This window comes from Rhinoraja longicauda, chromosome 9 (assembly GCF_053455715.1).
Source record: "Rhinoraja longicauda isolate Sanriku21f chromosome 9, sRhiLon1.1, whole genome shotgun sequence".
NCBI lineage: Eukaryota > Metazoa > Chordata > Chondrichthyes > Rajiformes > Arhynchobatidae > Rhinoraja > Rhinoraja longicauda.
In genome coordinates this window covers 4456026-4470663 of record NC_135961.1, presented here as the reverse complement: position 1 = coordinate 4470663, position 14638 = coordinate 4456026, and the positions used below count along the sequence as shown (strand labels likewise).

Sequence of the window (14638 nt, the reverse complement as noted above, 5' to 3'; positions counted from 1 at the left end):
AGCAATTAATTTGGCGTGCTTGTTTATTTTACATTCTCCTGATGCCTGGCACAGATTTTTCTGCTCTTGCAGCCTTAAAAAGGGAGAAAGCAGACACTGTGCCCCTAAGTCAGTGTTGATGCTCTGTTTGGTTAGCTTCTGTAGAGGCTGAGGTTCACTTGCACCTCCTCCAACCTCGTCTACTGTATCCGTTATTCAAGGAGTGGACTCTTGTACATCGGCGAGGCCAAACGTAGATGCTAGGTTCCCTTAGATGCAGTTAGAAGCACATAATATTAAAATTAGTAAAGTCATTTCCAAATACCATAAAATGCTTGTGTTTAACCAACTTATTTACTGTCAGGACATTTGACAGGTAGATTGGAGGCGACAGTTTGACGGTCAGGTAAGCGTGGGAATTTCGCGATGTTTATGGCCATCAGCCATTACATTTAAAGTGGGCTCCCAACCCAGATATGCAACCCAGAAACCAGATATGCATCTCCCGTACATTTTCAAAGAATGCCCACACACTTTTCACAAAAATCCACTGAACCACTTTTTAAATCGTTTTTTTAAATACAGCTATTAGTAAACTGGAAGTAAATCCGGTTTATGCCTTGTTACAGTGAAGCTTGGTTTTTAAGTAACCCATACAAGATGTTATAGTTCAAAACTCTCAAGTACTTACTGACTTGTCAGTGATTTCAGCGAAAATTAGGACGCCGGAGAAGCATTGACAGCGTGGGAATTTCGCGATGTTTCCAAAGACGCTGTAATCTCGACCTGACTCGGCATTGTCGTGGTCATTGTCGTGGTCATTGTCGTCGGGTAAAAGAAAATTTCGGCGATCTGCTACGAATTTGACAGTCGCCAAAAAAATCGCCTACAGGCCCTTAAGCCTCGGGGACTATTTACAGCAGTTCCTGGATTTACATCAATTTCCAGTAGAAACAAACATGTCCATTTTATAAGCAAGAGCCATTGCACTGTACAAATCTGATTAAAAATAAGGATGAAATAGTGTAATTGAGTACAGAAGACAATGCAACATGTTTTAAGGTGTACAAGTTGAGATGCATTGATTAGAGTTGCTGGTGGTTTTATTTTTGCTGACGAGCCCTTAACTGTATCTCTGTTCCCTTCATCCAGTGCAAGATGGGGAATTCGGACAGCCAGTATAACCTCCAGGGAACTAAAGGCAGCAGCAGTACTGAGGGGAAGGCTACTCCCATGACCAGGCAGAAGACGTGCGCCCTTAAAATTCGAAGTGTCCACATTAAGGATGAAAAGTCCCGCTCGTCCTTTGGCTGGGGTCACGGGGGCAACAGCATCAGTTACAAAGCGAGGTCGCTGGGTCGAAACTGCCTGTCCCAGCACAAAACTAACCAGCGCCTCTCACTCCACGCTGCTGCCCGGCAGTGCGAAGCTCTGGCGGTGGGCAGCAGCCATGCTGACGCCAGATGTCATGCCCGCCAGCACGACAGCAGCGAGGAGCCTCAGTTACTGCCCTGGAATAGATTCCCGTTCATCCCCGACAAGGCAGACGGTCAGAGCCGAGCGCCGGTGCGCAACGGCTCTGTCGTGAACGGGCACGGCCTGGCGGAAGGCGCGGCGCAGGCAAGGAAAGCGGAAGGAGAATGCAGCCCGAGAGTCCTGATCAAAACGCTGGGAAGGTTTGATGGCAACTTGAGAGTGGAGTTCCACAGTGGCGCTGGCTACAGCAATGGGGAGCCAACCTGTGATGAATCCCCAGGCCCAGTCCAGCTGCTGAGATACTCGACCGCTGTGCCATCGAACCCCAGCAAGCAAAACGAGGTGCAGATCGATGGCAGTACAGAATACGCCATAGACCAGTGCCTCCCCCTGCAAGAGGGGAGATTGAAGTCAAGCAAGGGCAGCTCAATAAGCTCGGAATATTCCTGGTGTGAATCGCAATGGGGGCACCACGCGTGTGCCAATGATTTTGAAGACACGTACGCAACTGCAAAGGCTACTGACTCAAGTGACCAGGGGAGCATTTTGCCAAGTGACGAGCAACCTTTCCAGAGGTCATCTCTCTCTTCCCTTCAGGCAATGTACACTGACGCTGGGGCAGGGCCTCGCGTACCCACAGGGAATGCGTTTCCACTGCACCACCGAAACACAGCGGCTTTCAACAGCAAGACGTTGTTTGAGGGTGACTTCTCCAAGTGCGTGAACGTGCCGTCTGACGAGGAGGAGGAGGAGGAAGGTCCCGTGCAGTATTCCTCGTACACGCTCCCGTGCAGAAAGCCCAAACACCTCCCCGAAGACGGGTCCTCACGAACTGCCCTGAAGAGCCGAATGCGCCGCCTAAGTGCCTGGACTGGCAGCCTCACCAGGAAGAAAAGAAAACTACAGGTAAGGAACGTTTTTATTTCATAACTTGACACGCAAGCCTCTGCAAAATTAACCAAGTAGCTTGTGCATTGAATTCTGTCGAAGGAGCGATACTTTGAAGTCGGAGCTGTCGGTACGATAGTTTTACAGATACCGCGCGCAAACAGGCCCTTCGGCCCACCGAGTCCTCGCCGACCAGCACTACCAGTGGACTTCCCCAACATCGGGAACAATCTTCCTGCATCTAGCCTGTCCAACCCCTTAAGAATTTTGTAAGTTTCTATAAGATCCCCCCTCAGTCTTCTAAATTCCAGCGAGTACAAGCCGAGTCTGTCCAGTCTTTCTTCATATGAAAGTCCTGCCATCCCAGGGATCAATCTGGTGAACCTTCTCTGTACTCCCTCTATGGCAAGAATGTCTTTCCTCAGATTAGGAGACCAAAACTGTACGCAATACTCCAGGTGTGGTCTCACCAATGCTGATATGGCTGTTCTGTGCACTGTAACAATTCTGAATTCTTTTGTTGTCCCTGCTACTCTCACATGTATATTAAACGTGGTGAAGAACCTCATCACGCTTGAGTGTAAAGCAATAATAGTCGAGGAAGTAAGAAACTTTAAATGGTGTTTGCCAAAAAGGGCGATTCACTGGAGAACATGGATAGATGACGTTCTGGGCCGGGACCCTCAAACTGGTCTTGACCAGAGACGTCACCTATCCATGTTCCCCAGAGATGCTGCCTGACCCGCCGACTTACTCCAGCACTTTGTGTCTGATAATGTCTGTACGGAGTTTGTACGTTCTCCCCGTGACCTGCGTGGGTTTTCTCCGAGATCTTCGGTTTCCTCCCACACTCCAAAGACGTACAGATCTGTAGGTTAATTGGCTTGGTAAATGTAAACATTGTCCCCAGTGGGTGTAGGATAGTGTTAATGTGCGGGGGTCGCTGGTCGTCGCGGACCCATTGGGCCGAAAGGGCCTGTTTCTGTGCTGTATCTCTACATCTAAAATCTAAAATCCCCTCTCCCTCCCCCTCCCCTCCCCCCCTTCCCCCCCCCTCCCCACTCAATGCCCCTCAACCCCCCCTTATCCTCCCACTTCCCCCCCCTCCCTAGGAGATAGATTTAAACTTTAAAATGTGAATAACTTTAAAAATAAAACACCGATTTCAATGAAGCTTCTTCCATTCGCACCAAAGGGGTTCCGCGCTGCATCTCTGAACAAAACTAAAACTAATAATAATAATAATAATAATAATAATAATAATAATAATAATAATAATAATAATAATAATAATAATAATAATAATAATAATAATAATAATAATAATAATAATAATAATAATAATAATAATAATAATAATAATGCATTACATTTATATAGCGCTTTTCTAAACACTCAAACACTTAAATTGCACAACCACTTCAGAAATGTCAGATTTCCCCCCTCCCCAAAAAAAAAATCTCTTCCATTTTCCAGGACTCGAGACCCAAGGATGTCAATGATTATTGTGACAGTGGGATTGACGGTTTGAATGGGGACGCCAGCTCTCCGTCCCAGGCTTCCAGCTCGCTGTGGTCGGCGGGCTTCAGCTACACGCTGCCCCCCAGGAGCAACTCCGCCAGCGCAGTCGGCCGCGACGTCCTGCGCCAGAGCATCTACGAAAACTTCATGCGCGAGTTGGACGCGGGCCGCGTGTCCACGGACATCACCGACCTGTCGACCGGGAGTGAGGACAGCAGCAGCGATTCCCTCAACTCCCTCGAGCAGCTGGACCTGCTGTTTGAGAAAGAGCAGGGGTGCGTGCGGAAGGCCGGCTGGTTGTCCTTTAAACCGCTCATCACTCATCAGAAGGAAAGGAAGTTGGAACTTGCACCCCGCAGAAAATGGAGGCAGTACTGGGTTTCTCTCAAAGGTAACCGTGACAACCCAGAATTGGTACATTAATTCTAATTCTAATTCTAATTCTAATTCTAATTCTAATTCTAATTCTAATTCTGGTCGGGATTGGCTCACACAGTAAAGTCTTGAAAGAAGTGTCATAATTTGACCTCAGTGGGGAAAAAAATGGATGAATAATGAGGGCGTGCAGCGTAGGTTTACTAGGTTAATTCCCGGAATGGCGGGACTGTCGTATGTTGAAAGACTGGAGCGACCAGGCTTGTATACACTGGAATTTAGAAGGATGAGAGGAGATCTTATCGAAACGTATAAGATTATTAAGGGGTTGGACACGTTAGAGGCAGGAAACGTGTTCCCAATGTTGGGGGAGTCCAGAACAAGGGGCCACAGTTTAAGAATAAGGGGTAGGCCATTTAGAACGGAGATGAGGAAAAACTTTCTCAGTCAGAGAGTTGTGAATCTGTGGAATTCTCTGCCTCAGAAGGCAGTGGAGGCCAATTCTCTGAATGCATTCAAGAGAGAGCTAGATAGAGCTCTTAAGGATAGCGGAGTCAGGGGGTATGGGGAGAAGGCAGGAACGGGGTACTGATTGAGAATGATCAGCCATGATCGAAGGGCCGAATGGCCTCCTCCTGCACCTATTGTCTATTGTCTATTGTCAGTGGGGAAAAAATGGATGAATAATTACATTATTTTTAGCTGAAAAGGAATTTGCAACAATAGATTTATTAGGAATCTGATGGGTAACTTTTTTCACACAGAGGGTGGTGGGTGTATGGAACAAGCTGCCAGAGGAGGTAGTTGAGGCTGGGACTATCCCATCGTTTAACAAACAGTTAGACAGGTACATGGATAGGACAGGTTTGGAGGGATATGGGCCAAATGTGGGCAGGTGGGACTAGTGTAGCTGGGACATGTTGGCCGGTGTGGGCAAGTTGGGCCAAAGGGCAGTCTCACCTGCCTGCATGTGTACAAGGACACCCAGGTCTCGCTGCACTTCCCCCTTACCTAACCTGACACCATTGAGATAATAATCTGCATCCTTGTTTTGCCGCCAAAGTGGATAACCTCACATTTATCTATATTATACTGCATCTGCCATGCATCTGCCCACTCACTCAACCTGTCCAGGTCACTCTGTAACCTCCTAACATCCTCTTCGCAATTCACACCGCCACCCGGCTTTGTGTCATCCGCAAACTTGCTAGTGTTACTTCATCCAAATCATTAATTATATTGTAAATAGTTGCGGCCCCAACACCGAGCCTTGCGGCACTCCACTCGCCACTGCCTGTCATTCTGAAAAGGACCCGTTTACTCCTACTCTTTGCTTCCTTTCTACCAACCAATGCTCTATCCATGTCAACTCTCTACCCCCACTAGAATGTGCTCTAATTTTGCTCACCAATCTCCCGTGTGGGACCTTATCAAAGGCTTTCTGAAAGTCTAGATACACTACATCCACTGGCTCCCCTTCATCCATTTTACTTGTCACATCCTCAAAAAATTCTAGAAGATTAGTCAAGCATGATTTCCCTTTCATAAATCCATGCTGACTTGGACTTATCCTTTTACTGCTATCCAAATGCACCGTTATTACCTCCCTACCGTTTCTGGATCTCACCATCTCCATCACGGGAGACAGACTGGTGACTGACATCTACTACAAGCCCACTGACTCCCACAGCTACACTTCTTCCCACCCTGTCTCCTGCAAAAAGTCTATCCCCTACTCCCAATTCCTCCGTCCACGCCGCATCTGCGCCCGGGATGAGGTGTTTCATACTAGGGCATCAGAGATGTCCTCATTCTTTAGGGAACGGGGCTTCCCCTCCTCCATTACAGATGAGGCTCTCACTAGGGCCTCCTCTATATCCCACAGCTCCGCTCTTGCTCCCCCTCCCCCCACTCGTAACAAGGACAGAATCCCCCTTGTCCTCACCTTCCACCCCACCAGCCAGCGGATCCAACAAATTATGCTCCAACATTTCCGTCACCTACAACGGGACCCCACTACTGGCCATATCTTCCCAACCCCTCCCCTTTCTGCGTTCCACAGAGACCGTTCCCTCCGTAACTCCCTGGTCCACTCGTCCCTTCCCACCCAAACCACCCCCTCCCCAGGCACTTTCCCCTGCAACCGCACGAGATGCAACACCTGTCCCTTTACCTCCCCCCTCGACTCTATCCAAGGACCCAAACAGTCTTTCCAGGTGAGACAAAGATTCACCTGCACCTCCTCCAACCTCATCTATCGCATCCGCTGTTCCAGATGTCAACTTTTCTACATCGGCGAGACCAAACGCAGGCTCGGCGATCGTTTTGCTCAACACCTTCGCTCAGTCCGCCTTAACCAACCTGATCTCCCGGTGGCTGAGCACTTCAACTCCCCCTCCCACTCCCAGTCTGACCTTTCTGTCATGGGCCTCCTCCAGTGCCATAGTGAGGCCCACCGCAAATTGGAGGAACAGCACCTCATATTTCGCTTGGGCAGCTTACAGCCCAACGGTATGAACATTGACTTCTCTAACTTTAGATAGTTCCTCTGTCCCTCTCTTCCCCTCCTCCTTCCCAGTTCTCCCACTGTCTTCCTGTCTCCACCTATATCCTTTCTTTGTCCCGCCCCCCCCCCCACCCGACATCATTCTGAAGATGGGTCTCGACCCGAAACGTCACCCATTCCTTCTCTCCAGAGATGCTGCCTGACCTGCTGAGTTACTCCAGCATTTTGTGAAATAAATACCTTCGATTTGTACCAGCATCTGCAGTTATTTTCCTACGTTATTACCTCTTTAATAATTGACTCCAGCATCTTCCCCACCACCGATGTCAGGCTAACTGGTCTGTATTTCCCCGTTTTCTCTCTCGCTCCTTTCTTTAAAAGTGGGATAACATTAGCTATCCTCCAATCCACAGGAACTAATCCTGAATATATTGAACATTGTAAAATGATCACCAATGCGTCCACTATTTCTAGAGCCACCTCCCTGAGGACCCTGGGATGCAGACCATCAGGCCCTGGGGATTTATCAACCTTCAGTCCCATCAGTCTACCCAATACTATTCCTCGCCTAATGCAAATTTCTCTACCCCCCTAGATCCTCTGTCCTCTAGTACATCTGGGAGATTGTTTGTGTCTTCCTTAGTGAAGACAGATCCGAAGTACCTGTTCAACTCTTCTGCCATTTCCTTGTTACCCATAATAATTTCACCTGTGTCTGCCTTCAAGGGACCCAATATTTGACTTTGCTACTCTTTTTCTGTTAACATATCTAAAGAAGCTTTTACTGTCCTTCTTTATATTCTTGGCCAGCTTCCCCTCGTACTTCATCTTTTCAGCCCGTATTGCCCGTTTTGTTACCATCTGTTGTCCTTTGAAAGTTTCCCAATCCTCTGGCTTCCCGCTACTCTTTGCTGTGTTATACATCTTTTCAAAATGCCAGAGTTGTGGAATGTTTGACAGGCACACTAAAAAACACTGAATTTCAGAGATACCTTTGAGGGCTGGTGAACACGTGGATACGATCTTAAGGTATCGTATATCAACCTTCAGTCCCATCAGTCTACCCAATACTATTTCTCGCCTAATGCAAATTTCGTTCAGTTCCTCTATCCCCCTAGATCCTCTGTCCTTTAGTACATCTGGGAGATTGTTTGTATCTTCCTTAGTGAAGACAGATCCGAAGTACCTGTTCAACTCTTCTGCCATTTCCTTGTTACCCATAATAATTTCACCCGTGCCTGCCTTTAAGGGACCCACATTTGACTTTGAGAGCTGGTGAACATGTGGATACGATCTCAACAGGTATTAAGGGATTTTGTCACCCGCCTTACATTGGGTCTTGTTGATCAGTTGGAATCTAACTTTCCTAAGGAAGGTATTACACTAAAAATGTGATCCATGACAATCAATGAGGTGGCAGATATGTTCCTTTGCATTGCATTCTGTGCGGTACCTAATCAATTATGTTATATTTTGTGTTGAACCCTAGTCTAGCATTGTAAAATGCAATTTACTTGTGTCTCACGGCCTCTGAAACCGAATTTTGTTTCACTTGAGTAAAAGATGACAGAGCAGTACTGAAGTCAAATTGACACAATAGACAATAGACAATAGGTGCAGGAGGAGGCCATTCGGCCCTTCGAGCCAGCACCGCCATTCAATGTGATCATGGCTGATCATCCACAATCAGTACCCCGTTCCTGCCTTCTCCCCATACCCCCCTGACTCTGCTATCCTTAAGAGCTCTATCTAACTCTCTCTTGAACGCATCCAGAGAATTGGCCTCCACTGCCTTCTGAGGCAGAGAATTCCACAGATTCACAACTCTCTGAGTGAAAAAGTTTTTCCTCATCTCTGTTCTAAATGGCCGACCCCTTATTCATAGTAACTTTCTGTTCCTATTTAACTTTCTAGCTTCATAAAATGTGCCCCTTTTAGATTTTTAGATTTAGAGATACAGCGCAGAAACAGGCCCTTTGGCCCATCGAGTCCGCGCCGCCCAGCGATCCCCGCACACTAACAATATCCTACACCCACTAGAGACAATTTTTGCATTTTCCCAGCCAATTAACCTGCATACCTGCACGTCTTTTGACTTGGTGTGGAGAAAGGAACTGCAGATGCTGGTTTACACTGAAGATAGACACAAAATGCTGGAGTAACTCAACAGGACAGGCAGCATCTGTCGATGGAAGGAATGGGTGACGTTTCAGGTCGAGTCCCAAGGGTCCATACACCCACCACCCTTTGTGTGAAAAAGTGACCCCTCAGATTCCCATTAAATCTTTTCCCCTTCACCTTAAACCTATGTCCCCGGTCCTCGATTCCCCTCGATTCCCGGTCTCGACCCAAAATGTCCCCCATTCCTTCTCTCCAGAGATGCTGCCTGTCCCGCTGAGTTACTCCAGCATTTTGTGTCTATCCCCATTTGACTATATTCCAGTCAAATGCTAGATTTATATTTCTCTGGAGATGTCTGGAGACTCACGTTCGATCCCGACCACGGGTGCTGTCTGTACGGAGTTTGTACACTTGTCCCGTTACCCATGTAGGGTTTCTCCAAGATCTTTGGTTTCCTCCCGCACTCCAAAGGCGTGCAGGTTTGTAAGTTAAGTGTAAGAAAATAACTGCAGATGCTGGTACAAACTGAAGGTATTTATTCACAAAATGCTGGAGTAACTCAGCAGGTCAGGCAGCATCTCGGGAGAGAAGGAATGGGTGACGTTTCGGGTCGAGACCCAACCATCAAACCTGAGGTATTTATTCACAAAATGCTGGAGTAACTCAGAAGAGTCTCGACCCAAAACGTCACCCATTCCTTCTCTCCTGAGATGCTGCCTGACCTGCTGAGTTACTCCAACATTTTGTGAATAAATACCTCAGGTTTATAGGTTAATTGGCTTGGTATTAATGTAAAATCGTCTCGGGTTTGTGTTGGGTTAGGGTCGATGTGCGGGGATCGCTGGTCGGTGTGGACTCAGTGGGCCGAAGGGCCTGTTTTCGCACTGTCTCTCTAAACTAAAAACTGAATGAAACTAAATTATGTTTGCATATGGCACTCCAAGTGAAGACTTGTTTTTTTGCTTTTCTTTTTTGAAGGCTGCACGCTGCTGTTTTATGAAGCCAATGGGAAAACGTACATGGAGCAGAGCAGTGTACCCAGATACGCCTTGTTCACAGAGGACAGCATTGTGCAGCCTGTACCAGAACACCCTAAGAAAGAAAACGTGTTCTGTCTCAGCAATGCCTTCGGCGATGTCGTCCTATTCCAGGTTTTTATTGTTCATTTACTAAGAATGAATCTTATTCATAGAGTCATAGGGTGACACAGCGTGGAAACAGGCCCTTCGGCCCAACTTGCCCACACTGGACAACATGTCCCAGTTACACTAGTCCCACCTGCCTGCACTTGGTCCATATCCCTCCAAACCTGCCCTATCCATGTACATGTCTGTTTCTGAAACGTTGGGATAGTCCCAGCCTCAACTACCTCCTCTGGCAGCTTGTTCCATACACCCACCACCCTTTGTGTGAAAAAGTTACCCCCCAAATTCCCATTAAATCTTTTCCCCTTCACCTTAAACCTATGTCCTCTGATCCTCGATTCACCTACGCTGGGCAAGAGACTCTGTGCATCTACCCGATCTACACCTCTATAAGATCGTCCCTCATCCTCCTACACACCAAGGAATAGAGTGCCAGCCTACTCAACCTCTCCCCATAGCTCAGCAACCTCTAGTCCTGGCAACATCCTCGTAAATCTTCCAGCTTCCAATACCCCTTTCAGCTTGACAACATCTTTCCTTGCAACATGGTGCCCAGAACTGAACACAATACCATAAATGTGACCTCATCAACGTCGTGTACAGCTGCAACATGACCTCCCAACTTCTATACTCAACACCCTGACTGATGAAGGCCAATGGGCCAAAGGCCTTTTTGATCACCTTGTCTACCTGCGACTCCACCTTCAAGGAACCATGCACCTGCACTGACCACTGAAGACGCATCAATAAAAGCAAGATTTGCCTGGCTGGATTTTACAGGGCAAATGGAAGATAAACAATTCAACAAAAAATCCCTAGAATATAACAATAACTTTAGCACAAACCTTTCTATGCCCTAATAGCGTAAGAAAATAACTCGGACTCGGGTCGAAGGGCCTGTTTCACGCTGTATCTCTAAGCTAAACTTAACCAAACCACCCCTGACTGCACTTTCCAAGCGCCTACCACTGTGTGTAAAAACAACCTGCCCCACACATCCCCTTTAAACTTTTCCCCTCTCACCTTAAAGTAATGATTTCTGATATTTGACATTTCCACCCTGGGGAAAAAGGTTCTGACTGTGTTCCTCATCAATGCCTCTCATAATTTTTTATATACTTCTTGTCAGGTCTCCCCTCAACCTTTGATGTTGTAGATAAAATAATTTCCAATCCATATTAGCAATAGCAATAGACTCTAGCCAGGGAGTATCCTGTTACATTCTTTTCTGCTCTCTCTCCAAAGCCTCCACACCCTTCGCATAACAGGGGGACTAGAACTGCACTTTACCCCAGCATGTTTATTAACGTGTCCCTACCCAGTCTTCCCTTCAGGAGATCTGTGATATTTGCGAATTATGTTAATTATGTATATTTGCATTCCAATCACTCGATTTCCCCCCCCCTGATTTTTATCAGATGATTTCCCCCTGATTTTTATCAGATGATTTCCCCCTGATTTTTATCAGATGATTTCCCCCCGATTTTTATCAGATGATTTCCCCCTGATTTTTTTATCAGATGATTTCCCCATGATTTTTATCAGATGATTTCCCCCTGATTTTTTTATCAGATGATTTCCCCATGATTTTTATCAGATGATTTCCCCCTGATTTTTATCAGATGATTTCCCCCCCTGATTTTTATCAGATGATTTCCCCCTGATCTTTATCAGATGATTTTGTTTGCAAAAAATAAAATAAGCACAACAGCGCCTTCACTTCCGTATAAAGCTTTGGAAGTTTGGAATGTCCCCTACTACTTGCACCAACTTCTACAGATGCACCATTTTATCGGGATGCACCACAGCTTGGTTTGGGAACAGCTCCATCCAAGATCACAAGAAATTGCCGCAAATTGTACACGCAGCCCAGACCGTCACGCAAACCAACCTCCCTTCCATTGACTCCATTTGTACCTCACGCTGCCTCGGCAAGGCCAGCAGCACAATCAAGGACGAGTCGCACCCTGGCTACACTCCCTCTTCTCCCCTCTCCCATCAGGCAAAAGGTACAGAAGTGTGAAAACACACACCTCCAGATTCAGGGGCAGTTTCTTCCCAGCTGTTGTCAGGCAACTGAATCATCCTACCACAACCAGAGAGCAGTGCTGAACTACGATCTTCCTCTTTGGTAGATCAGATCTTTGATCAGACTTTGCTGGCTCTACTTTGCACTAAACGTTTTTCCCTTGCGCATCTATACTGTAAATGGATTGATCCCAATCATGTATTGTCTTTCTGCTGACTGGTTCCAACGCAACAAAAGCTTGTCGTAATACCTCGGTGCATGTGACAATGAACTAAACTGTACTGACTGAGTTTGACATTCGCAACACGGCTCGTGTTTATTCTTTGAATTTGAGTTCTAAGAGCAACACAGCTCAATTTCAAATTAATCTTAACTTCAGAATTTCTGAAACGTTATCTTCAGCGGTTTTACATTCACGTGATGTTTTAAATGTCAATGATTCCTGTGGCTTTGGATTTCAGGCTACAAGCCAGACTGACCTTGAAAATTGGGTAACAGCAATTCATTCTGCCTGTGCATCGGTGTTTGCAAAACAAAATGGGAAAGAGGATACGGTCAAGCTACTCAGAAACGAAACCAAGAGCTTCATGCAGAAGATTGACATGGATGGAAAAATGAAGAAAATGGCTGAGTTGCAACTATCCATTGTCAATGATCCCAAAAATAGGAAGGCAATTGAAAATCAGGTATGCTTAACTCTTAATGTTGCCCGGGATGGCGGGACCGTCATAGGGGGAGAGATTGGAAAGACTGGGCTTGTGTTCACTGGAGTTTAGAAGGATGAGAGGGGATCTTATAGAGACGTATAAAATTACAAAAGGACTGGACAAGCTAGATGCAGGAAAAATGTTCCCAATTTCGGGAGGGGGGGAGTCCAGAACCAGGGGCCACAGTCTTAGAATAAAGGGGAGGTCATTTAAAACTGAGATGAGAAAAAAACTTTTTCACCCAGGGGTTATGGGGAGAAGGCAGGAACTGGGTACTGATTGAGAATGATCAGCCATGATCACGTTGAATGGTGGTGCTGGCTCGAAGGGCCGAATGGCCTCCTCCTGCACCTATTGTCTATTGTCAGAGAATTCCACAAATTCACAACTCTCCGGGTGAAAAAGTTTTTTCTCACCTCAGTTTTAAATGGCCTCCCCTTTATTCTAAGACTGTGGCCCCTGGTTCTGGACTCCCCCAACATTGGGAACATTTTTCCTGCATCTAGCTTGTCCAGTCCTTTTATAATTTTATACGTTTCTATAAGATTCCCTCTCATCCTTCTAAATTCTAATTAACTGTGGGAAGTTGCTGCAGATGCTGGTTTACACTGAAGATAGACACAAAGTGCTGGAGTAACTCAGCAGGTCAGGCAGCATCTCTGGAGAGAAGGGACGGGTGACGTTTCGGGTCGAGACCCTTCTTCAGACTGAGATAACACTGTACTCTGTCATCGCGAGCAATCATCTTTCTGCAGCCTCTCCCCAGGTCCGTTATATCATATCATATCATATATATACAGCCGGAAACAGGCCTTTTCGGCCCACCAAGTCCGCGCCGCCCAGCGATCCCCGCACATTAACACTATCCTACACCCACTAGGGACAATTTTTTACATTTACCCAGTCAATTAACCTACATACCTGTACGTCTTTGGAGCGGGAGTTTACTGTATTGTGAATTATTTCTAAGTCAGTTGAACTTGAAACTGCATTTTTCTATAAATCTCACGTTAGACAGCAGTAATGTAAGAAACATCAGATTCAAATATAAGAAGGAATGGACGATGTTTCGGGGTCGAGACCCTTCTTCAGACCTGAAGAAGGGTCTCGACCCCGAAACATCACCCATTCCTTCCCTCCCGAGATGCTGCCTGTCCCGCTGAGTTACTCCAGCACTTTGTGTTTATCTTTGGTTTAAACCAGCATCTGCAGTTCCTTCTTACACAGATTCAAATTTCACCTTGAGTCGATTATTTAACAGTTTGGCCAAAACCTAATTGAATCGGGGTACTAGTCCAAAGACCGAATGGCCTGTTCTTCAGTTTAGTTTAGAGATACAGCGCAGAAACAGGCCCTTTGGCCAATTGATTCCGCACCTACCAGCGATCCCCGCACATTAACACTATCCTACACTAGGGACAATTTTTACATTTATACCAAGGCGGTTAACCTACAAACCTGTACGTCTTTATCATATCATATCATATCATATATATACAGCCGGAAACAGGCCTTTTCGGCCCACCAAGTCCGTGCCGCCCAGCGATCCCCGCACATTAACACTATCCTACACCCACTAGGGACAATTTTTACATTTACCCAGCCAATTAACCTACATACCTGTACGTCTTTGGAGTTGGAGTGTGGGAGGAAACCGAAGTTCTCGGAGAAAACCCACGCAGGTCACGGGGAGAACGTACAAACTCCGTACAGACGGCGCCCGTAGTCAGGATCGAACCCGGGTCTCTGGCGCTGTAAGGCAGCAACTCTAATGCTGTGCCTCCGTGCAGATTGTTCTGTTTGCGATGTATGTTCCTTGCACACTACATTTGAAGAAAATTGAGCCAAGGCCCAGTTTTATTGTGATCGAAGCAATCTGCTTTGCATTAAA

General features: G+C 46.5%; 1 protein-coding gene across 1 annotated transcript in view; it reads left to right on the top strand.

Moving 5' to 3' along the window:
• The first annotated feature begins 1131 nt into the window (after window positions 1-1131).
• LOC144596888 (rho guanine nucleotide exchange factor TIAM2-like) overlaps window positions 1132-14638 on the top strand; it is a 95036-nt gene continuing 81529 nt past the window's right edge. Inside the window, exons 1-4 of the mRNA XM_078405754.1 lie at window positions 1132-2361; window positions 3820-4255; window positions 9845-10017; window positions 12502-12726. Coding sequence (XP_078261880.1) covers window positions 1138-2361; window positions 3820-4255; window positions 9845-10017; window positions 12502-12726 — 2058 coding nt within the window. The 5' untranslated portion in view covers window positions 1132-1137. The remainder of the gene's footprint in view (window positions 2362-3819; window positions 4256-9844; window positions 10018-12501; window positions 12727-14638) is intronic.